Source organism: Pararge aegeria, chromosome 14 (assembly GCF_905163445.1).
Source record: "Pararge aegeria chromosome 14, ilParAegt1.1, whole genome shotgun sequence".
NCBI lineage: Eukaryota > Metazoa > Arthropoda > Insecta > Lepidoptera > Nymphalidae > Pararge > Pararge aegeria.
The window spans coordinates 9,607,905-9,631,091 of NC_053193.1; the positions used below are offsets into that span (position 1 = coordinate 9,607,905).

Sequence of the window (23,187 nt, forward strand, 5' to 3'; positions counted from 1 at the left end):
TGATACGATATTAGGGTTTAATGTTTGAAATTGCCGTATTATACTTTAAGATGTAACATATCGATTTAAATAAAATATTTTGCTGGCCTTATTATCTTTACATTGTTGCCATGTAAACGAATGTTTATGTGTACCTTTAAAATAGAACTTCGGGGATTCAGATTGGATAAACCGTGTGAAAGCAATTCGTACTGTCTCTTGGGAAGAAAATTGTCCAAATCACGAAAAAAGTGGTAGTCCATTAAAGCAATATCTAGCGAGTACGGAGGATGACGTATGGTTTCTAACTGCAGCCCCTGTGGAGTTACAAACGTTTCTCTCGTTCAGTGTGAAGTGAGGATTATTATATAATATTAATCCCTACTGATATTATAAATACGATAGTATGTTTCGTTTATTTGTCATTATATTATGCAATCTAATTTGCTATAACCGCTTCATTGTATGATATTAAAGTAAAAATAAAATAGAAATAAATAATCAAAAAAATTATCTTTTTAGTTTTCAAGCATCTTTAGTGCAAACGTGTCGAAGACCGAGTTTTATTAGACAGATAAATCATTACCTTCAAGTTATTTTGTATAAATTTATAAAGTATGTTATATAATTTATATTATATATGCATTAGAAGCTGTGATTTATCCAGTGGGTAGGACTTCGACTTCACTTTCGAGGGGCAGTTCGAATCCCGGCACGCCACTCTCACTTTTCTAAGTAATGTGCTTTTTTAGCAATTAAAATATCACTTGCTTCAACGGTGAAGGAAAACATCGTGATGAAACCTGCATGCCTGAGAGTTCTCCATAATGTTCTCAAAGTTGTGTGAAGTCTCCAGTCCGCACTGGGCCAGCGTGGTGGACTACGGCCTTAACCCCTTCTCATTGTGGGAGGAGACCCGTGCCCTGTAGTGAGCGGGTAATGGGTTTATATGATTATGATTATGCATTAGAAAAGGTTTAATCCTCTTTTACCCGTTCTCACGGGAATACTGTGATAAACTAGCAACTATTTTATGAGATGTACCTACCCAGTGTAACTCTCACGACTAAGACGAATCTATTGACACCACTCACAAAGAAAAACGCCAAGCAGTATGGGCTTCAGGGTAAAGAAATATACATACATACATGCATACACACGAAAAACATAGCCCTCCTTCTTTTCCGCAGTTTTTCCGGAGTTAGTTAATCAATAAGCATCACACCTTAATCTAGAATTTTGACACTTACACTGTTTTTCAACCAGGGTTTAAATGAAAGTTATTAGCTCGGTTACACTATGTGACCACTAAGCTATACCGCTTCGCGTTCGACACATGATGATCTATAAATAATTAGAAGACGTTTGTCGCATCCACACCGATATGCTTTAGCGCACTTAAAGGCCATACGATACCAATGCTGACTCGCTTTCGAAAGTTTTATAACTCTAAGATCTTGCTTCACACCACTCTCGCTATCATACAAACCAGTTATATTTGCAAATCACGTCAATGTTCGCTCGCACATAACTAATGTATGTATCCTGAATGCTATCATATATCAAGTTCGATGAAACATGATTGATATAGAACTGCTATCAATTTAGCTCAGTCGATTAATTCTTACAAGCAGTTCGCGATTCTGAACTTTCTCTGCGAATAGGTCTACTCCATTTATTTATTGAATATTATAAGTACCTACTTATCGCGTAATTTAACGTAAGTATGTAAATTATTCTGTTATTTATTTAGAGCCCTGGTGCAGTGATGAGAATTCCTATAAGAATGAGGACCCGGGTTCGATCCCCAATAGGGGTAATTTAGGATTTACCCTGAATACAGGAGGCTGTAGCTAGCTACCTTACCGACAAAGACGTGCTGTGTAAAAGGTTACTGGTATGGGTTTAATATAACTTCCATGCTTCTAACAAGTTAGTCCGCTACCATCTTAGACTGTGCTATTACTAACCATGACTCCATGAGAGGAAAGGGCTAACCTGGTGCATAAGCCCTTGTTTGGCCTTAATATGAAAATACCCCTCTGAGACCGAATATTTTTGTACCATTAAAATCAGAAAATTGAATATTTCCCACAGTACGAAATTCAACTATCTCAATACGAATTTAAATATTCAACTTCATGCCATTTCTAAGCAAAAGAGTCATGGTATACGGACAGCCAAGCGAAGCGATACTACGATATGTAAATCCCACAGGGTACCTTTGTAATCGAAGAAAGACGCAGTTAACGCTGCACTTATCCAATATATTTTGTATTAACGTGTTATTTTTTTATATTTCAGCCTCATGCGTACACTTTGCTGGCAATACTGAACCACACGAGACATCAAGTGCGTGAGCTATACCAACTTGGAAATAATGATGCTGCTATGGCCTACAGGTTAGTGCCTAGTTTGTCTCTCTTATCACTTAAATGCGTCATCGTTATGATCTAAATGCTGTCTGATAGTACCTAATTCGTCTCGATTTTACCCTACTAGATTAGCGTTATGAGTTTCGCAATATGTTTTTGTAATCTCAAACTTTACAGTTCAAACATGGTGATCGGCGTGGTGATTGCGTATCTAACAACAGGCTTGCGACAGGCGTAAATCTCGCGATCGTTACTGTCAAACGTTAGTTTTGCATACAAGAAAAATACAAAAGTGACGTTAGAAAGCAAAGATTGCAAGATTTCTGCCTGCCGCTAGCCTGATGTGAGATACGTAATAACCTGCTGAACGCATTCAGATAGGCTGACATTCTTTGTCACTTGGAAGCCCGAGAGACACAAAATTACAGTTACATAGATTTTGCTATAACTACTAAATATCACAATATGTGATGCTAGTCCTGATGTGTTCTCAGGTGTAGTTGGGATTGTATGTCGTAGCGTTTTGCAATTTGCGATTGCATGTCTTAGACTATCTGACGTCTTTATAAATGTAATATGGCGGACATGACACATATATGTATTTAATACGCTAAGATCTTTAAATTAGATCGCTACTTTTATACCAAATTAGTATAATTTATAAAAATTATTTACGCACACTGACTTTTTATTGTACCGATTCAGTCCGTAAGTTCAAATTCCAGTAAAATAATTAAAAGTTATTAAGTAATATGGTATTTTTACAGTTGCGTGCTGAGTGATCTGGCGAAGCTGCTTATTCTTTTAAACAAGGCTCAAGTGCCTGTGGTTCCGGAGGAGTGGCCAAGACTAGCCAGTTGGGCCGAAAGGTATAGCTCTACATAAGATAAATCATCATAACAAACATCATACTAGTTATATGACCAAATCTTAATGTATTATTTGCTTTTCTCAGGATTTTAAAACGCTACAGCCGGATGAGTGTAGGCCAACAGCAGCAAGGACAGTTAGTGAATTTTCTTCCGTCCCCACCGAGTCAGAGATCGGATTCCGACACGACGCAACAATCCTTCACCACTTTCAAACCACCGTCTTATTCCCCGACTTCCTACGAAAGTCATATTTTGGACAAAGACTTAGAAAACCAGTGCGAATGGAGTGACGCAGGCAGACCACCGAGCTATTCCCAAATAGAAAGAGAAAGTGAAACTATCGTCCTCTCAGATCCATGGGAGAGGCGACCGATAGTTAGGAGAGAAAGTGTGTGGTTGGAAGACGAACTCTTCGAAATGACGAGGCGGCCACAAGACGAACTTACCACAGAATTGTAATTAGTAGTAGGTAGCATGTAAACATAGAATGCGATTCAAATAAGATTTCTTACCTAATTCCGCCCCTTGTATCCTAATCTGATACATTATCACCCAGTAATTTGCTGTTCAATGTGTTTTTAATTGAATTTTCGACGTGCTCTTAGATTTTTCATTTTGTCAAAACATTTGTAAGCCAGTAGCTATCACTGTATGCGAATTTATTTGCGACTAAAATCAATGGCATTCAGAATCAGTTAATGTCAATATTTCTGATACTGTGAAGACAATATTCTCGGGCTCCATGTTTCCAATGTAGTGTGAGCGGCAAAGACACGAGGCGGCATTTCCGTGTGAAAACTCGAAAAAAGCACATTCTCAACAAAATATGATGTTCAATTCTCAAACTTCAAATTTTGGGCGAAACTGTCCAATTTTTGGACTAAAATCTGGTCTATTTTGATAACCAATTGCGTAATAGGGTCAATAAAGTTTAATAATTGATAAGTAGAGTTTATAAAGTACCTATATTATATTATTTATTCCAAACAGAGAATTATCATTAGAAAGAATAGTTTCTAAAAAAATATTGTTAGAACTGAAAACTGATTGTAAAATGTAGCAAGCGAAATATGTTATTAATATAAAAAAAAAATCCGTCGTGCATCTGTTTTCAGGCATTTGGCAACAAACTGGTTACCCCAGTTATAGAAAAGGTTATTTAAAATATATATAGTGCTACAGATTTATTAATTTACTTAATAGATAAAATAATAGGCAACGAGTCAATGCAAAGGAAACTTATTTAGATTGCCAACAGTTTTACTTCATAAACCATTCATTTTTTCCGTCTAGGTGTATCTAGAGTAATAATGCTATTTAGTATTTTAAAGACCTCCTTGTCGCAGCGGTGTGCGCAGTGGTTTTAAGTCGGTAGTCCCGGGCTCGAACCCGGCGGAGGAAATTTGGTAATTTATAATTTCAGAATTTTCTCTGGTCTGATCTGATGGGCGGATTCAGCCGTGGCCGTTAGCACTCTACCGACTAGGACGTGCCGCTAAGTGATTAAGCGTTCCGGTACGATGTCGCGTACAACCAATTAAGGGTATGGGTAAAAGGTTTGCACTGGCCATACGTACAACGGACGGTTCCAGACCAGTCAAGTACGGAAAAGGCCCAGGAAAAGAAGAACAGGTTAGCACGTTACCATAGACTGCAACATCCTTTACCACAAGGTGAGATTGCAGTCTAGGGCTAACTTGTAGTGGAATTTAAAAGAAAGAAGGAGCAATAAGTGAGCGGGAATACAAACAGTACCTAAGTAGCGCAGGCAGATTTTTATTATTACTTTTTGAATCGTATTATAAGTAGGTACATAATATGTATAAATTATTTTATTAGAGAAGTTTATTTTGCAAATCTGGCAAGTACAAATCCCACTTATTACCTTCTTACTCCTTAAATTAATATAGTTAGTAGATGTAACTAAAACAAAAGTATTTCAGAATGGTGCTTATGTTCAATGCACTGTAAAAACTATAATAAAATAGTCAAGTATAATCTATCAATACTGTTATTATGAACTACAAAATCTATTTACCTACTAATATTGCTATGATAAGTCTGTAGGTATGTAACTTTAACAATCTACCTGTAAATTAATCATAGGTAGTTGACTGAATAACAGCTTTCATCTGTATATAATCTAGTAATGCCTCGTATTAAGTAAGAAGCAAAATTATCTTACAATTAGTAGGTACCTATTTAAGTACATCGCCAAACTAATTTATCATTAAAAACAGATTTGATTTTAAATTATGGAAAAAAGAATAAGGAATCCCTGAGGATTACAGCTGATACAAAGTAATGACTAAATGGCATAAACTATGAGTAGATACCTATTAAAAGATATTTTAATATATGCTAGATTTAAGTTCAATAAAATTATAAAAAGATATCCAAAAATACAACGACTTAGGCTTAGAAAATAATCCTATGCAATATTAAGTTTAAATGTTGATATGTTTGCTACTCTTCATTATTGTTAATAAAAAATGAATGCACACATTAACTTTTCATTATTTGTCCCATTCCAACATGCTTTTATACCTACAATACTGGTCTACACCCCTATATATACATTTACTCTTTGGTCTACACCTTTCAGCAACTTTCCTTACAGTTACTAACCAGTGGCTAGCTGAAAGTAATATTTTTGATAAGATTATCAACCGGTCCTCGACTTAGGTGGAGAAAGCATTACCCGCCTTGAGTACGGTACTTTTCACTCCTCACGAAATAATACAAATAAGCCTACTATAAATTATTTGAAAGCATAGCAAAACGTAGCAATATTATGTTCAATGAATGTAATATTGTTACGTTTTGCTATATTGTTTTAGAGGGTATATTCATTCAATAAGGTTTGCGCTATTCGGGGTCTTACGAGTAAAAGAAACACCATCACTCGTTAAAGTAATCTTTGGAGAAGTAAACAGAGCCTATAAATCCGGGACTTCAAAAGTAGGTATACTCTAGAAATAATCTATATCCATAAGTCCGATACATACGATTATAATAATATACAATGAAAGCGGCGCACAAACTGCACAAGAGTTCTTTGTTTGAAAGTTATCCGCTTTATTCGAAAATCATTGATTAAAAGTACCAAATACAATATAATGTATGACTTCAAAACAAAATATATTCGATCACGCTTTCTCGGTACTATGCGTACACTATTAAATATTTCTATGAAAAGGAATCTTCTACAGGTATGTAAAATCTAGTCTGGGCATTCTAGTGCTTATATATTAATGCATTTGCATGGCTCAAAAAAGCTAGAACACAAAGCCAGCAAAAGAGAGCACAAGCATCAGCTGTCATCTGAGGCTGTAATGAATTAAGAAAAAAACATCAGCTGTCATTTGACACTGTCTTGTCAGTGTCAGCGGGAGTGAATATGAAGAGGACTGTTGCAAATCTTCTTGAAATTATTCAAAATATTTTTATTGCTCTTATCAATAAGTATCCATCAAGCACAGTCTTGGCTCGTTAAAATATAAATGCTCAATGTTTTTATGTTGAAATTTGTGTAACTAAGTAAGACAAGAAATGCTAATTATAAATATTTTATAAATTGGTAAGTAGCGCATCTATTCTACAGATTTAGAACAGCACAATGGCAATAATATCATACAATAGCCTTATCAACTCAAATCAAACATCGGGGAATAAATTATTTACCATTTTGCGTTATGGCTGCAACAATATTATTATATTTCCGTGTTTCTAAACACTTTTCTCGCTATGGTGCCGATTGTTGACATTTTTAATAATCAAACAGGCTTTGTTCGTTGCGAACATTTGCTTATCAATCTTCTTAATTATTCAATCTGGTGAACAAAATTTTTCGCCCACTTGCTTTTTACCCGCAAGCAATTACTTTTGATAAATGCATGCATATTTTAAATATGCGATGTATTGGTTGGAGTATCTGTTATTATGGTAGGCAGAAATTTTGATTTATATTGGTATCACCTACAACCAGATTCTCTGACTTGTCCATTTGGTCACCAGAGAGTGTGCTGCAGCTGTAGGTTGTATAAAATATTGAATCTTTCATTCAATTCTTTATCTTTTAGGTGGATGTACTAAGATACTTGTGGAGCTGTAGTGAAAGGAGTATAATATTTTTTGAATCCTGAAACCCTAAATCTGTTAACATTATATTCAGTATGAAGCACTTAGCAGCTTGGTAAGCAACTTTTGTGAATTTCAGGTTTAATGTATAATATCATATCATCATCATCATATCAACCCATTACCTGCCTACTACAGGGCTGTAATCCACCAATCTGGCCCAGTGGTTGGTTGGTGGTTGGCAATAGTATGTGAATATAATTAATGCTAATGAATCCATATAAATCTATGCTCTAAAAGTTTCTCGCTTATGAGATGCCTGTGCCAAGCAGTAGAATAATAATGAATCTAATAACAAACAGAGTAATAATGAATCTAATAAGAGCATACTGCTTATTACACTGTTTGAAAGCAACAGATGGCACCATTGTTACAAACTTATGTTGATTATCTGTCCTTTATACTATCTGACCATTTAGCTACCTCTAAGGATATGCATCGTAAATGGAAAAGATTGTCTAAAAATAAAAATTCAATTAAATCTGTATGATTTACCAGACAAAACTCTAGACAAACTCTAAGTTTGATAAGTTTTAAAACACGTCATTTATATGTTAAGGTTATAAATTTGATGATGCTCATGTTTAAACTCTCATCTCTGAGAAAAACAGTGGTGACATATCAAAGGACAGACATTTAAATTGTTTAATACTGTTGAAAATAAATGGACCCCTCTAAATTTTTTTTGTATCTCTAAAAAAGAAGTCTTGTTGTTTAATCCAAATTCACTATGAAGATATAGAATAGTAGATTTGGATATTTGTTACTCAAGAAAGCCACCGGGTATAGAGCTTTAACTTTTTTGCAGGTACCAGAAGAAAATAAGCTCTTATGATAAAGAAGAATGGGAGACTATGGTGGAGCAGTTATTGATGCGAGGCACATACCGCCGTCGGATTGTCGATTTTTCGTCACATGCAAGATCATATCTTATAGATGTTGATTTAGTCAGAGGTAAGGTTTCTATTCCGATATTTCAATTGTTAAGGTAATAAATTGTGGGATGCACCTAACTACTGCGTCTAAAAAGTAGCTGGTATTAATATACTGTGCATTTGTGCAATAATGGGCATAAGATGCGTTTATACTAAGGTCTGCGACACATTAGAATGGAAGACTTTATAAAGGAGGGTTATATTAATAAAAATATATTCCCTTAAATAAATCATTACAATTGTAAATATACTTATCATTATAAATAATATGTATGTCTAAAAAAATCAAAATGATTGCTCGCAAGTCAAATTCAAAATAAATGTTTACTGCACTGTTGTTCCATATCAGATAGAAACTTATATCCGAACTACACTGTTACTACCACTTGCTACAAATTTACTTTGGGATGAGAACAATTATTAGCATTCTATAAAAGCACATAATGTAGAAATTAGGATTAGTTATAGAATTAGAATTAATACTGTAATTTCCACTGAGCTAAGCGGATCAGATGAAGGAATTAGATTATTAGTAGATAATGTGATTATAATTCATTGTTAGAGCAAGTGCTATTGAATTGCATATAAAAAAGTGCATAACTTAGAAAAGTTAGAGGTTCGAACGTTGAAGGAAAACAAGAGGAACCTTAGAGTTCTCCAAAAGTGTGTGAAGTCAACCAATCCGCAATTGGCCTGTGTGATGGACTATGGTCTAAACCTTTCTCATTCTGGCAGGAGAACCGTTTTCTGTAGTTGGCCCCTAATGGGTTGTTAATGATGATAATCATGAATGTGATAAAATTACCACACCAGCTGTCATTAGCCTGATTGGATAGTTTCTTTGTTTGAATACCGTTTTTTTAATAATAGATTATACTAAATATAGATTTACTTACTTACTAGAAGAAGTATTTGACGACCGATTCGCGCAGTTGGTAGCGACCCTGCTTTGTGAGCCCAAGGCTATGGGTTCGATTCCCACAACTCGAAGTTTGTGTGAATTAAGGTTTTTCAGTATCTGGGTGTTTATATGTATATTATTCATAAAAAAAATATATTCATCAGTCATCTTACTACCCGTAACACAAGTTAAGCTTACTTTGGGGCTAGATGACGATGTGTGTATTGTGTAGTATATTTATTATTATTTATTATGCAAATTATATAAATTATTATTTTGCAAAGGTAGACCACCTTGCATACAGTGTTCCCCTCAGACAGTATTTTCCTTTGAGAGATCCTCTTATGCGACACAAAACATGAGTACTTTAAAGGCAAAAAATGAAATTTTTGATTTCTTATATACGTAAAGAAAGAATAGTCGATATTGGCCTTTTTTCCGCGGTTTCAGAAGAATAGACTAATATCGACTCCGCTGCCTCTGCTACGCTCCCTTAGAATCCATCCAGTCCATATTAATTATTAGTCACAGATAGTTAGTAATATTTTTTCATTCACAGGATCGTCATTCCCCAAAGCAAAACCAACTTTGGCTATGCGACGCGTGGTATGGTTCGCACTAATTCGCCTGTTGTTTCTACCCGCGTTATACCAGTGGTGGGCGCAACAAACTTCACCGGCCTGTGCCAAATTCCTGCTGGCTTTGTGGCTTCTACAAGTGATCAACATATCTATAAACTTTATGGCACCTGCGTCTATAGACATTGATGTAAGTTACTGAGTATACTTAAGCTTAGATTTATAATTACAAGATATAATTATTAATTACAATCGAAATTGCCTAAAATGCTTAAAGATTTATAAAATACTTACTTTAACAAAGGAGTAAATTTGATAGGAGCCATGAACTCTGCGCGACGCGATTTTCTTCAGAATAGAAATGTATTTAGTTTTTCCAGCTTTTTGTCGCTTTTCTTACTTAAATTAAGGCTATGTTCCTATCCAGAATGCCAAGTTTTATCAATATCATAACATCGACTGACATAATATGAGCTTGATGAAACTTGCGAATCGTGAGAGGCAGATTTGCATTCTAATATTAGCACGTATTAAGAAAGGACATGATGAGTTGTGACTAACGCTTTCCAAAAAAGTGTTTACTGTTCCGGGAAGCGTCGCCAATCAAGCTTAAAAACAGTCTAAGTACATTATCGTTTTTCAGTCACATTGCTGGATTGTGCCACTCGGTTTGATGATCGTGCTGTGTATAGTTCACTCGCAAATTGTCAGCACAACGGAACTGGAGTTAGCAAGAGTGCGACCGAGATCGCAATATCGACGAAAGTTACCGCGATATTTCAGGTAGGCTATAATGTCAGTGTTGAAATTTGAAACCAACTTATTTTAGATTAAGCCGTTGATAATGAACTAGGTCACATTTATTTAAAGGTATACGCCTAAACGAACCAAGCCCCCAGTTTCTGCAATGCGCGCCTGATAGGTACCACTTTATTTTCTGATCCATCCTGATTTGGCGCAACCTAGCTTAGGTTAGGTTAGGAACATTATTATAACCTATTTAATGGTGCGGTTAAAACGAAAGCGTGAGCGAAGCCTGTTGTAGGTAATAAACCAACTATAGTGGATATATTGAAGGATGGCGTGATAACGCTATCGCATCACGTGATCTTCTAATATTCTGATTAGCCTGCAGAAGCCCTAGATATGTCCGCTCAACCAAGTCAAAACGCACCTAAAGATAGGATTTTATTCGCCAACTTAATTAGTGGCAAATCGTTCGATTGGTATGACAGAAAAGCGCGTTCTGATTGCGATGGTGGAAGCGGTGGCGGCTCAGCTGAGAGCGGCGCAACATCGAGTCAAAGCAAAACGCCTGTCACAAAACCCTTCAAATTCAGACGACGACTTCCGCGCACCGACTCCACAGATACGGGCCTTAGGTAATTAATACTAATCGATTTCATAATTTGAACATTTATCGTAATATCATTTAAAGAAAAAATGGTTTCTTTTGCGTTCATTATTTGTTTATTAGATAAGTTTCGATTTTCTTATTTATTCATTTCTATTTATAAGGTAGCTGTTTAATTAATATTATATCTTCAAGTTACTCGGATAACATTAATTACCATGTGTTATGATCATCAATAATATCTCATAATCTTTGAAGCGCGCAGTAAAAATACAAAACCGGATTTAAGGTCAAATTGTGCAATAATATATGTACATCATCTCATTATAAACTTAGAATCGCACATACGCTCACTGTTTATGCTATTGTATGAAGTATGACATTAGTCCTACTTATATTTATATGGCTATATATATTTATCGTGTTAATAGTAGGAACTAGGAATTTGTCACCGTTGCAAAGTTCATACTTATATGTGGATCAAAAATAAAAGGCTGAGTATGTACGCAATAATTATATTGGCATACTCTTGTTTAACAAATAACTTTTACGTTTTACGATTTTTCAGAAAACGTAAAAAAGATCTGGTGAAAGATGCGGAGCCTGATTCAGAACCGATTACCAAAGATGAATCTGTACTTAGAACCAAAGCCAAGGATTCTGATGATGAAGATTATATGTCTTGGAAAAAGCCTGATGCGACCGCCCCCATAGTTACGTTCACACCACCACCAGATGACGTGGCACCGGCGAGTTCATTTCGCTACAAACCTAATATTTTAACTAAAAAATACCTGGAATTTTTGAATGGGCGACAAAACTTAAACCGCCCCATGTTTGCTGACGGAGACGATGGTTTCGAGAGTCTCAATGGGTACAACTCTAATGGTAGCGATGGAGATTGTCGCCAAAAAGAAACAGATCTTCAAAATAAACGACCTAATCGTGAGAAACTAGAAAAACCACTTGAAGCACAGTCATGTCCAAAACTCCCCTCAATGTTAAAAGATGATAATAATGATGACGTCAGAAGCGTACAATGTGAAAATGTGAGTGCTTCTGCGAAAGAAAATAAAGAAGAAGAGGAAAAGACAGTAGATGCCGACTCTGATAGTGCTATAACAACAACTAATCCTAATGTAGGAAAACGTATAGGAGTAAGATTTAGGAAATCTTGGACCAAAAAACCTATGCAACATGAATCGAGCGATGACGATTTTGGAAGCGTGAAAGGAAAACAAAAGGTAAAATATACATTTAAAATTTCAAATAATATATAAATCGATTAAAAATATATGCAGATAAAATCCTTAAAATGTCTATTTATTTACAATAATGCCCTCTTAAACACTTATTATAGCGAACATTTAATAACTTTGAATTTCTATAACACTAGGTGATAGATGCAAGGAATTTACGACACAATAAAACAGGTAGTTATGGCGTTACAGAGAGTTCTGGCTGCATGTGTTGTGAACGTGTGTGAAACATCAGCTTCAAGTTACTTCATTATTATTAACTAGACAAATTTGTTTAGAAATTAGACAATTACCAGACATCATCATCCGAGGGAGAATGCTCAGCTTCCGCGCCATCCATCGCATTGCCTTCGCACCATACCATGTCAGACTGGGTTGGGCAAATCACTAACAGTAAGATTATTATTTTATAATGCGACCTAAAGTGCGGTTAATTTATCCGCGGACTAAATGTAAACAAACGTTTCAAACAAAGGTGAAAACAACTTTTCGGCATTTTGCAGGAATTTAAATAAATAAATAAATATACTACCAGTCTGAGTGTTTCCTCAAAAATTCAATCTAGGGTTATTCAAGGGGCGGACAAACAAATTCCTTAAAAGCCGGCAACGCATCGGTGGCTCCTCTGGTGCTGCAGATGTTTATGGGCGGCGGTGATCACTTACCATCAGGTGACCCACTTGGTCGTTTGCCCGCTATTAATATAAAAAAAAAATTACGACCATACACACATTGCCGTCTAGCTCCAAAGTAAGCGTAGCTTGTGTTATGACTAAGACGACTTATAAAATACAGATAAACACCCAGACACTGAAAATCATTAATGTTCATCACAGAAACATTTTCCAGTTGTGGGAATCGAAGCTACGGCCTTGGTCTCAGAGAGCAAGGTCGCTGCCCACTGCGCCAATCGGCCGTCCAAATAAATTTTAATTTTAGTCTTGTTTAAAAATATGAAAGAAAGTACATATGTTGTTTACCTCTAAAATACTAAAGTAACTTAACCTAACCTAATCTTAAATGTTCACTACCTGTCATTTGTTTGTGTACATTCGGCCCGCGGATCAATTGGCCGTACATTAGTACTTTATTTTATACTGTTATATATTTTTTAACAATCATTTTTTAATGTAACTTAATTATTATAGATTCAACAATTTGTTTTCATGTATGTAGGTGAAGAAAGTAGCTATGGATCTCAATCTGAAGCCGGACACTCGGACGTAGGATTTGATTACACGGGAGACAGTTCGTGGGATCCCTTCGCAATCCTAGATCCATCAAGCGACACAGGTGTGTACAATAATAATTTATATACTAATTTTATAAAATAATTTATATACTACGATTACGCACACATCGCCACTTAGCCCCAAAGTAAGCGTAACTTGAGTTATGGGTACTGAGATGACTGATGAATATTTTTATATACATATAAATACCCAGACACTGAAAAACATTCATGCTCATCACACAAACATTTTACAGTTGTGGGAATCGAACCCAAGGCCTTGGACTCAGAAAGCAGGGTCGCTGCAAACTGCGCCAATCTACCGTCCTATATAATGAATATCATATACATTTAATAACAATATTTCTTCTTGTACGTGACGCGCCGCGATTTCCGTTCAGTAAGTAGAGTAGTGAGATACTAAATTTATAGTTCGTTATAGATGGTAATAGGTAATTTATAGTTTAAAGTAAACGCCCGAAACTAGCGAGTGTCCGTAACAATGCAGTGTGCGATGTCAGCGTTATTGCTGTAAATACAAATACGCCCTGGGTTTGGTCGTACAGGTATATAAATCGTTTGTGATTCTAATTATGAGTTAATGTAGATGTATAAACTTTCCAAAATGTACGAGTGGGCTAGAACAATTGTTGTTGCTCATTTTGAGAAGACAGTTAATGTTAATATTCAAAATTTATAAAATTCTAAAAAGAAATTTATAGAACTCCCTCGGTATGTATTCAAAATTTTCTAGTCCAAACCTATTTTTAGTTTTAAAAACCATTAGAATAATATTTATGTGCACAAAGCACATAAATATTATTCAGCCTTACTATTTTTAAACAAACAACAACAACAAACAAACTTTGCACTTTTAAATAAACCATTTTTAAACAAACAAACTTTGTACTTTTAAATAAACCACGGATTAGCGAGGATATATCTTGTTAAAGGTTTTTATAGAAATTTCTAAATGCCACGGGCTTTTGTTGCCTGTGTCCTTTGCGTCGTTTGGAACCGTCTGCCTTCTAACGATGCGATTTCTGGCATTTCCGGCAACTGGATCATTTCCTGGAATCCGTTATTCGAGCTATATGCGGATTATTTATCACTTCAACTTCACAACTCGTTCGGCTATGACGAAAACTCCAATTCACTGAGATTCGAATATAGCTTTCAACTTCTGCACTGACTGGACGGGACGGGACGTGTGTGTTTTCAACAATGATAACTAGCTGTTACCCGCGTTCCTAATCCTCCATCTTTCCAAATCCCGTAGGAATCCTTTGTTTTACTGGGATGAAAGCCTATGTTACTACGTTCCGTTCTTTAAACTCCGTTCTTAAACTAACTCTATACCAAAAATCAAGATTATTGCTTGCTTAGTTAGGGCGTGAAGCAATGACAAACAAACACACTTTCGCATTAATAATATTAAGTAAGGTTTCAAACACACCTTAACAATATGATTAGGAACGTTTAGGATTTTTGCAGTCGAATTTGGTACCATTGTCTTCTTTGTGCAGTGAAGTGCACAATGTGGGAACGCGGATCTACCCTCCGAGCGGAGCTATCGGCGGTTGATATAAGTTGGTATGTCGTGGCGAGAGCTGAAAGAGCAATGGCCGCCGAGGGTTGCATGTGGGCCGGAATAGTTATGGCTGCACTCGTGGCCCTTGTTACACCCGCCATTAAACTCGTTCAGGTAAACACATAGTTACAGATTCAGCTTGGTTTCTGTGCTTTTTTATTAATAAATAATAATCGACTAAAATGTTAGTGAACTTATTTCAGTAAGCCGGTCTAAAGTAGAACTGAATCGTAGTCAAAACGCACTCTTGTACCTACTCATATACCCTAACGGCTGTTTGGTAAGCAAGATTTTAAAACATCATGCTTTAAATTTGGTATACGCAATAAATACGTGTGTATGGGACATAACACAATGTTAACATATGTAGATTCCGTTAAACTTGCCTCATAAGGAATCCTAAACACGGTTTCGATTCCACTTTCTTTTGAACTAATAAAAAAACAATACATTATAAAGGCACGCATATAAAAGCTTATCAGATTTAACGCTACCTTTTTTGTGCACAAAAGAAACGTTTAGCTCAGATTTCGATCACATTCGAGTCCACCATACCTAAGCTTAGCTTTGCTATGAACAGCAAACATATCGGTTACAAAAGCACCCTGGTACAGCTCTGGAAAGTTGCAATAAAACATTATAGTAAACCATCCAATAATTTGGTTACAGGTTGCTATTGAACAAGACAATCGCAGCGAAGAAGAACTGCAAACAATATCTCTAATCGGCTACATACCCTCTCTCGTAATGAACTATACACAACACTCTGTGTTATGTGTTTTCAGTGGTGCATTCGGCGATAACGTCTGGTAAGTGGTACAACTATAAAACGCAAGAAAATCTCTATCCCACATTAAACTTGATCGAGATATTCTAGAAATTTTTTAGTACCTATTAAAAAGAAGATCCTTTATATTTGGGGTATGAACCCAATGGCTTTATTAGCTTATTTTTATTTAAATATACATATATATTTATATTAAAAAAACATTAAAAATGGCATAAAAATAAATTATTTATTAAATTCAATTTTTAATTTATTATTAAATAAAAAAATAATAAATTAAATATATACATAAATTACTTCAGTAACCAGACAAACTTAAAAGAAAATTTAAACTTAACATGAGCTGTTGCCCGCGGTTACACGCGGATGCCTAACTCTTGCCCGTTATTACCTCTGGTACGTCCCGAGATATTTATTTTTCAGCATCTTAAGCCATACGACCAAAATATCATCATCATCCATTACCGGTCGATTACAGAACACGGGTCTTTTTCCTCAATGAGAATGGGTTAAACCGTAGTCCAAGAAGCTGGCCCAGTGCGGATTTGTGGACTTCAGACTTCCTTGAGAGCAATATGGAGAACTCTTAGGCATGCAGGTTTCCTCACGATGTTTTCCTTCACCGTTGAAGCAAGTGATATTTTAATTGCTAAAAACGCCCATAACTTAGAAAGGTTAGAGGTGCGTGCTGGGACCAAAATATATCATGATGTAAAAGGCGAGGTTTAACTTGAGAAGATCGTCTTGTAAAGTGACACTTTTTTGTAAGGACTAATATTAGGTATATGCCTTAAAATGACGATTGAAAAATTACTTATTTTTTGTGACTTAAAATACGTTATTCCAACTTTAAAAACGGTCTGTAATTATAGGTGTGCGAAATTAATAGTCTAATTAAATATCAATTTTTAGACATTGTGACCCAACAATATTATTTTTATACAGGGAGGTGATATCAAGCATTCTATCATGCATACTTCGTTTCGCGCTAAGCGGTCTGGTTTTCTTCCTACTGGCGGTGGCTGAGCGTGCCTACAAACAAAGATTCCTGTATGCAAAACTGTTTTCACACCTAACCTCGGCGAGACGGGCGCGGAAATCTGAACTACCACATTTTAGATTGAATACAGTGAGAAATATCAAAACCTGGTTGTCGACACGATCATATTTAAGGGTACGTTTGTCTCTTTTATTTATGTGTTCATGATATGTAATTGTGCATGTGAAAGCTCATAGCGAACGATTGCCTATATGTACCTAGAATATGTTTCTTGCAAACATGAATCTTTAAAATTTCACATTTTAATTATTTTCTGACCATAAAACGGCCCGATATAATTACACGATTTCGGTCTCTCTTTCGGGGGAGGACCGAGTTCCCCGGCACATAACTTTCATGAGTCATGTGCGTTTTAGACAGTTAAATAGCAATTATTTTAACGGTGCTATTTAACTGTTTAAAACGCAAAAACATCGTGAGGAAATCTAAATGCCTAGTTGTTATCCAATAGTTTTAAAAGGCCTTTTTAGGTCTACGACACTGAACTTTGCCCGAATGGTGGACATACCTTTTATGAGTCATGTGCGTTATAGACAGTTAAATATCACTTATTTTAAAGGTGCTGTTTAACTGTCTAGAACGCGAAAACATCGTGAGGAAACCTGAATGCCTAGTTATTATCCAAATTGTTTTTGAAGGCCTTTTTAAGTCTACGACACTGCATTTTGCCCGAATGGTGGACTACGTCCTGAACCCTACGGTACGGTAATGAGATAATAACGATGATGACATACCTATAGTGAGTAATTAATAGTTTTTTTTTTTTGTTTTAGCGACGAGGTCCGCAACGATCCGTGGATGTTATCGTATCCGCTGCATTTATGCTTACACTGACCTTGCTTGCCTGCGTTAGTGCTCAGTTACTCAGAGTAAGTATTTAATATAGCATGATAAAGGACTAAGAAATTTAGGATTACTGAATGTGACGATTTCTTCCGGTCCGTCGTGGATTTTCAACAACAAATGGGAAAAAGTAGCAGCTCGTGTCTGTCCGTAGAATACAAGAAAGAAAATACATTTATTGATGTTTAGTATTGCAAAAAGTGCATCTTATCCTAATATGGTAACATTATGTTTGTATGTAACACCAGTCAGTATGGGTGTTAAAATCAGCATATGCCCTTCTTTATAACATACAATACACAAAGCTTTTAGCTGAAACCTGAGTGACAAAAGCAAAGCGACAACATAAATAAAGTAAAACAAGTGACTTTCACTAATCATTGAAACAGACTGTTATAATATGGATAATTTTATGAGTAATCTTATAACTGTAAATTTATTAATAATGATGTACTAATAGGTATTTCTGTATGCAAGTCGCACTCGTAACGAAGGCTATTGTTTTAATTCCATGGAAACGTTTACTGGGGTATATTCCAGGATAGCAATTATTAGCAAACTATACAACGTGTAAATGTAAATTGAAATATTAATTTACCGGCTATTTACTGTCTCCGAGACTAATCTGTGAAACCGAAACACTAATACTTTTTGAGTAAACAAACCACTGCCATAGTTTTTACTGAAACAGATCAGATACAGCCCTAACATCACATGCAAAATTAAAATCAAGTGACTCCTGTCACTTTGATAGACACCCGTTGCGAAGCATTAGTACTATGCGCGTGCCGGTCTTTTATTTTCAACAGGGTTGCAATAAATAAATACTTAGAATGTTTTGAAATAGTTTAAATGGAAAAATAAGTATGCTTCTTTTGATTTAATATTTTTACAGTTTAATTTTTTTATAAAATATACTTATGCACCCTTCAATAATAGCATTTCGTAATTCTGTTACACGTTGTATATTGTTCCATTTCATACAGACAAACTTCTTAATTTACAATATTTAGTATGGATGTTCAACATATATTGTAATGTAATGCTCATCGCAATGACGGACATCTGAATTACGAAGAGTTTCTTTTCCGTACCAAATCAATGTCTATACAATGGACCAAATGTCACAATCTCTTCAAATTAAAATAACAAGATCTGTTTTCCAATATTCACGTTGGTTAGTAAATGATTTTCATAAGTGCCTATGATAGGCCTACATGAATAAAGAATTTTTGAATTATTTACTTATATTTCAGGACTCTGTAACACTCGAAAGTGGCTGGCTCCTTGAAGCAATGGTGTGGAGTTGTTGCCTCGGCATATACCTGATGCGTCTGATCACAGTGGGCAGTAACGTGAATCGAAAGTATCGCGGGTGCCTCTCGGCTATACTCACTGAGCAGATAAACCTGCACCTGGCGATAGAACAGCGACCGGAGAGCAAGGAGCAACTAACTGTTGCCAATAACGTGCTGAAACTCGCTGCAGACTTACTCAAGGTGTGTGGTCTTCTTTTTTTTAATTATTTGCGCGCTGGTACTCTCAATTAGTACCGTAGTAAGAAGTTCACTTACTATAATATTCTCATAACATACAGGATATTTTTTTTTTCAATACAGATATTTTAATATGTCATACATAAACCAAATTTATGTACATATATTTTTTTTTCTATGCTTTACTTAACGATACAGAAATTAACGGTTACAAAAGATTAGTCCCCGGAAAAGATAATTATGGGCACCCTACAATAGCTCTCAGCTGTTAACTTGCGATCAACGTTCTCGCACTTGGTCCTAACAAATAACGGAATAACTTAAACAATAACAATTGAAAAACCCAATACTAACCTATGCATGCCACACATTACTATGTATTTTTTTTAATCCACTACAAGTTAGACCAAGACTGCAATCTCACCTGTAGTGGTAAGTGATGATGCAGCCTGAGATGGAAGTGGGTTATTATTTTTTTAGGTAGATACCTATTAAGAGTAGCAATGATTTGCTTATTTTATGCTCGGACATGGTAAAAAAAAAAATAAGAAAAATTTAGTGGAAATATGTTCTACTACCGATACCGAACCACCAAAAATAAAATCCGCAGTGGTATTAAAATTATCCTGTATAGGTATGCCTCTGCCGTCGATAGTGTTTATATTTTTGGATAGTTCGCCTTTTTTTACCTCTCGGTACTTATTATATAAAGTTTAATTATTTTGTTCCAGGAATTGGATTCGCCGTTCAAAATATCAGGGATATGCGCAAATCATTACCTTTACACGATCACTAAAGTGGTGATACTATCGGCACTTTCAGGAGTGCTATCCGAAATGCTAGGTTTTAAATTGAAACTTCATAAAATCAAGATAAAATAGTGGGCTGACTATCAACCAAGGATTCTTGGTTGTGATGATAATATTCAGAATGATTGACGATGGGACTGTTGATATGTGCGGGCTGCATAATATCTATTCCGTCTGCTGCCTAACTCATGGTATAACTTTTACCCTAAAAACCTTATACCCTTTCTTGTTCGCATGTGGCCTTTAACTTTTCCTTACAATAATTTCTAGTAAAATTTTTAGATAAAGTCCATCATTTGGTAGCAAATTTTTTTAGATTTACAGTAAAGTCGAAGAAATCAAGCTTCAACAGATTATATATAATAGACAGATATAGTCAATTCATTTACTTAACTCCTTCTACTTATGACGCGGTTTACACTCGTATGTATTTATTTGGCTTGTTAGAGTCACAAAAGACAATAGGTTGTAAAATTAAAAATAGGTAATACAAAATCTGCAATTTTTTTCTACTTAAAACAATTAGGTCAATTGTTCCGTTTCTCTAAAATTATCGTTGTGAGTTGTGATTTTATGGGACACTAGTACCAATTCTGGTGTCTAAATAAATCATCACAATACAATCCCATTATTTAATAAAACCGAATGACAGGTTATAAAATATTTCCACGTATCCTTTTCCTAGGCAATCGTAGTGAAAAGCGCTACTTTCAAATAGGGCGATTTAGCTTTGGATAACCGCAATTTTCTATACAGTTGGTACTGAAAAGAATAGGGTGTAAAGCAACGAAATTTGGCCTAGTGGAGCATATTTTTTCTTAAATTTTTATTGATAATTTTAATGCCCCATAGAAAGACAAAACAAAGTAGCAAAGTATTATTTGGTACCATTTTTGCGGTTGTCCTTTGTGTAAAACCTAATTGGCACCATTGTTTTCAAAGCGGGCGTATCCACGAATCTCGTTTAAGGAGGCTATAGCCGGAAGCAGCTCCTTACAAAATTTGTGGGCAGTTTCTACCATCAATTATTTAAATCCTGAACTGAGCTAGTTATAGCTATATCTGAATATTATTTACACCTTAATCTAAACAACACTTATAGTTATTCGATCTAGAGAAATCTAACTCCAACATCACAGTTTTAAGGCAAAATTTTGGGCAACTTACGAAAATAAATTTTAGCAAGTTGCCATTTTATTGTTTGAATTCAGTTTCCTACAATGCAGAGATACAACGAGAGTTTACCAAAAATAATAACAATGATCAATAGAACGTAAACAATGAAAATTGCGGAGTTATATTGCGGCGAACCGTATTACAATAACGTATCTCGAATTTTTTAAATGCAGTAGAAATATCATCATCATCATCAACAACCCATTTCCGGCCCACTACAGGGCACGGGTCTCCTCCTAGACTGAGAAAAGGTTAAGGCCGTAATCCACCAAGCTGGCCTCGTGCAGATGGTGGACTCCACTCACCTTAGAGAACACTATGGAGAACTCTCAGGCATGCAGGTTTCCTCACGATGTTTCCTTCACCGGTGAAGCAAGTGATATTTGAACTGCTTAAAATGCACATAACTTAGAACATTTAGAGGTGCGCGCTGAGATTTGAACTCGGCCCCCCGAAAGTTAAGTCGAAGTCCTACCGACTGGGCTATTACCGCTTCGATAGAATTATAATTAAAAATTTGTGTAGAAAAATTGTAGAGGTATTTATAAATTAAATAAGTACCTCTAATATTAACTCTTTATAGTTAAAATTAAGTAAGGTGTGCCTTCCTAGAAACAGAGTGCAAGTTTTATTATCTTTAGTATTGAAGCACTTCTCTACGAATAAGGCTTCTTTGGATTGTAGACCATAGGGATCTCAGTAGATTTTACTGTTTAGTCATAATATTTCTATCTTTGACAGGGTTTCAAACGTGAACCATCATTTCGAAAGTAGTTTTTAAGAATTAGTGAAATTGGATCTTTCGTAGTTGTAACTTATATCCTTATATCTTGCCTTGCCATATTCTTAATTATTTTTCAGTCACATTTGTTGCCATTTCTTTTCATATTAAGTAGTGTTAACAGTGAAAGATTGACTAGAGTACCTAGTAAATATGTACCTATTGAATAAAAAAATGCAATCAAACTCATTTGAAGGTCTGTGCACTATAAAATAATATAAGGTACCTGAACAACAATTGGATGTTGTGCTTTACTCTTTGACTTTCAAAAAGTTGCAGTTCAATTTTTTTTATATTCAAGTTCCAAATCCCTAATTTCTCTTAATATTTTTCTTAATATTAGAGCAATTTATTACAGACCGTTACTTTAGCAAGATTATATTTTGATCTCACATATAAATAGCATTATATTCATTAGTTAAGCATTTTTTTTCCTAGAGCGTAGAGAAGCTTTTTTTATACAATTAAAAAAAACATAAATGATAACATTATATTGTGATAGAATACTTATTCCTTTATTTTTTACAAATCAAGAAATAACCTCATTACTTATGTTTTTACTTTGTGCTATAATTTTGACGTTCCTACTTAGGAATTAAGAATGTACAACTCAGAATGACAATGACAGAATTTAAAATGAAAGGTAGGAAACGTGTTAACATAATATTTCATTTATACATAATCATGTATGTAATATGTATTGGTGCTTAGGTAATTTTTTTTAAAATGAAAATTGAAGTGTTTTATATCATTGATTATTGTTACCTATCAAATTTTATTGTATCATAGGTAGCATGTAATGCAATTTAGAAAATAAAGTATTTTAAAATTAATGATTTGTATTCATTATCTCTTTCTTCATTCAATTAGTAGAATTAAATAAACGAACAGTTTTGAACACTTATGTCTCTTTCTGACTAGGCTAGTAATTAAAAAATTCGCTACTGCCCAAAAATGACTCTTACAGCTCAAAGGATGATTAAACATTCATCATTATCATCTGAACCACAGGACAACCAC

At 35.1% G+C, this 23,187-nt stretch overlaps 2 protein-coding genes across 3 annotated transcripts in view; both read left to right on the forward strand.

Moving 5' to 3' along the window:
• The window catches only part of LOC120629198, a 29,945-nt gene extending 24,216 nt beyond the window's left edge, over positions 1-5,729 (forward strand). Inside the window, exons 5-7 of the mRNA XM_039898048.1 lie at positions 2,284-2,381; positions 3,122-3,223; positions 3,310-5,729. Of these exons, the coding sequence (XP_039753982.1) occupies positions 2,284-2,381; positions 3,122-3,223; positions 3,310-3,685 (576 nt within the window). The 3' untranslated portion in view covers positions 3,686-5,729. The remainder of the gene's footprint in view (positions 1-2,283; positions 2,382-3,121; positions 3,224-3,309) is intronic.
• An 892-nt stretch (positions 5,730-6,621) lies between these two features.
• On the forward strand, positions 6,622-21,626 carry LOC120629362 (protein PHTF1). 2 transcript variants are annotated; one of them, XM_039898290.1, is made up of 15 exons: positions 6,622-6,806; positions 7,309-7,421; positions 8,175-8,320; positions 9,762-9,970; positions 10,424-10,563; positions 11,016-11,162; positions 11,703-12,378; positions 12,531-12,567; positions 13,570-13,686; positions 15,151-15,329; positions 15,885-16,024; positions 16,948-17,176; positions 17,836-17,931; positions 19,162-19,404; positions 20,133-21,626. In XM_039898290.1, exons 2-15 carry the CDS (start codon positions 7,402-7,404, stop codon positions 20,280-20,282), a joined length of 2,529 nt encoding a protein of 842 aa, XP_039754224.1. In that variant the 5' UTR covers positions 6,622-6,806; positions 7,309-7,401; the 3' UTR covers positions 20,283-21,626. The 2 variants fall into 2 exon arrangements, with proteins under 2 accessions (XP_039754224.1, XP_039754223.1); XM_039898289.1 differs by lacking the exon at positions 12,531-12,567 and adding an exon at positions 12,672-12,786.
• The last annotated feature ends 1,561 nt before the right edge of the window (positions 21,627-23,187 follow it).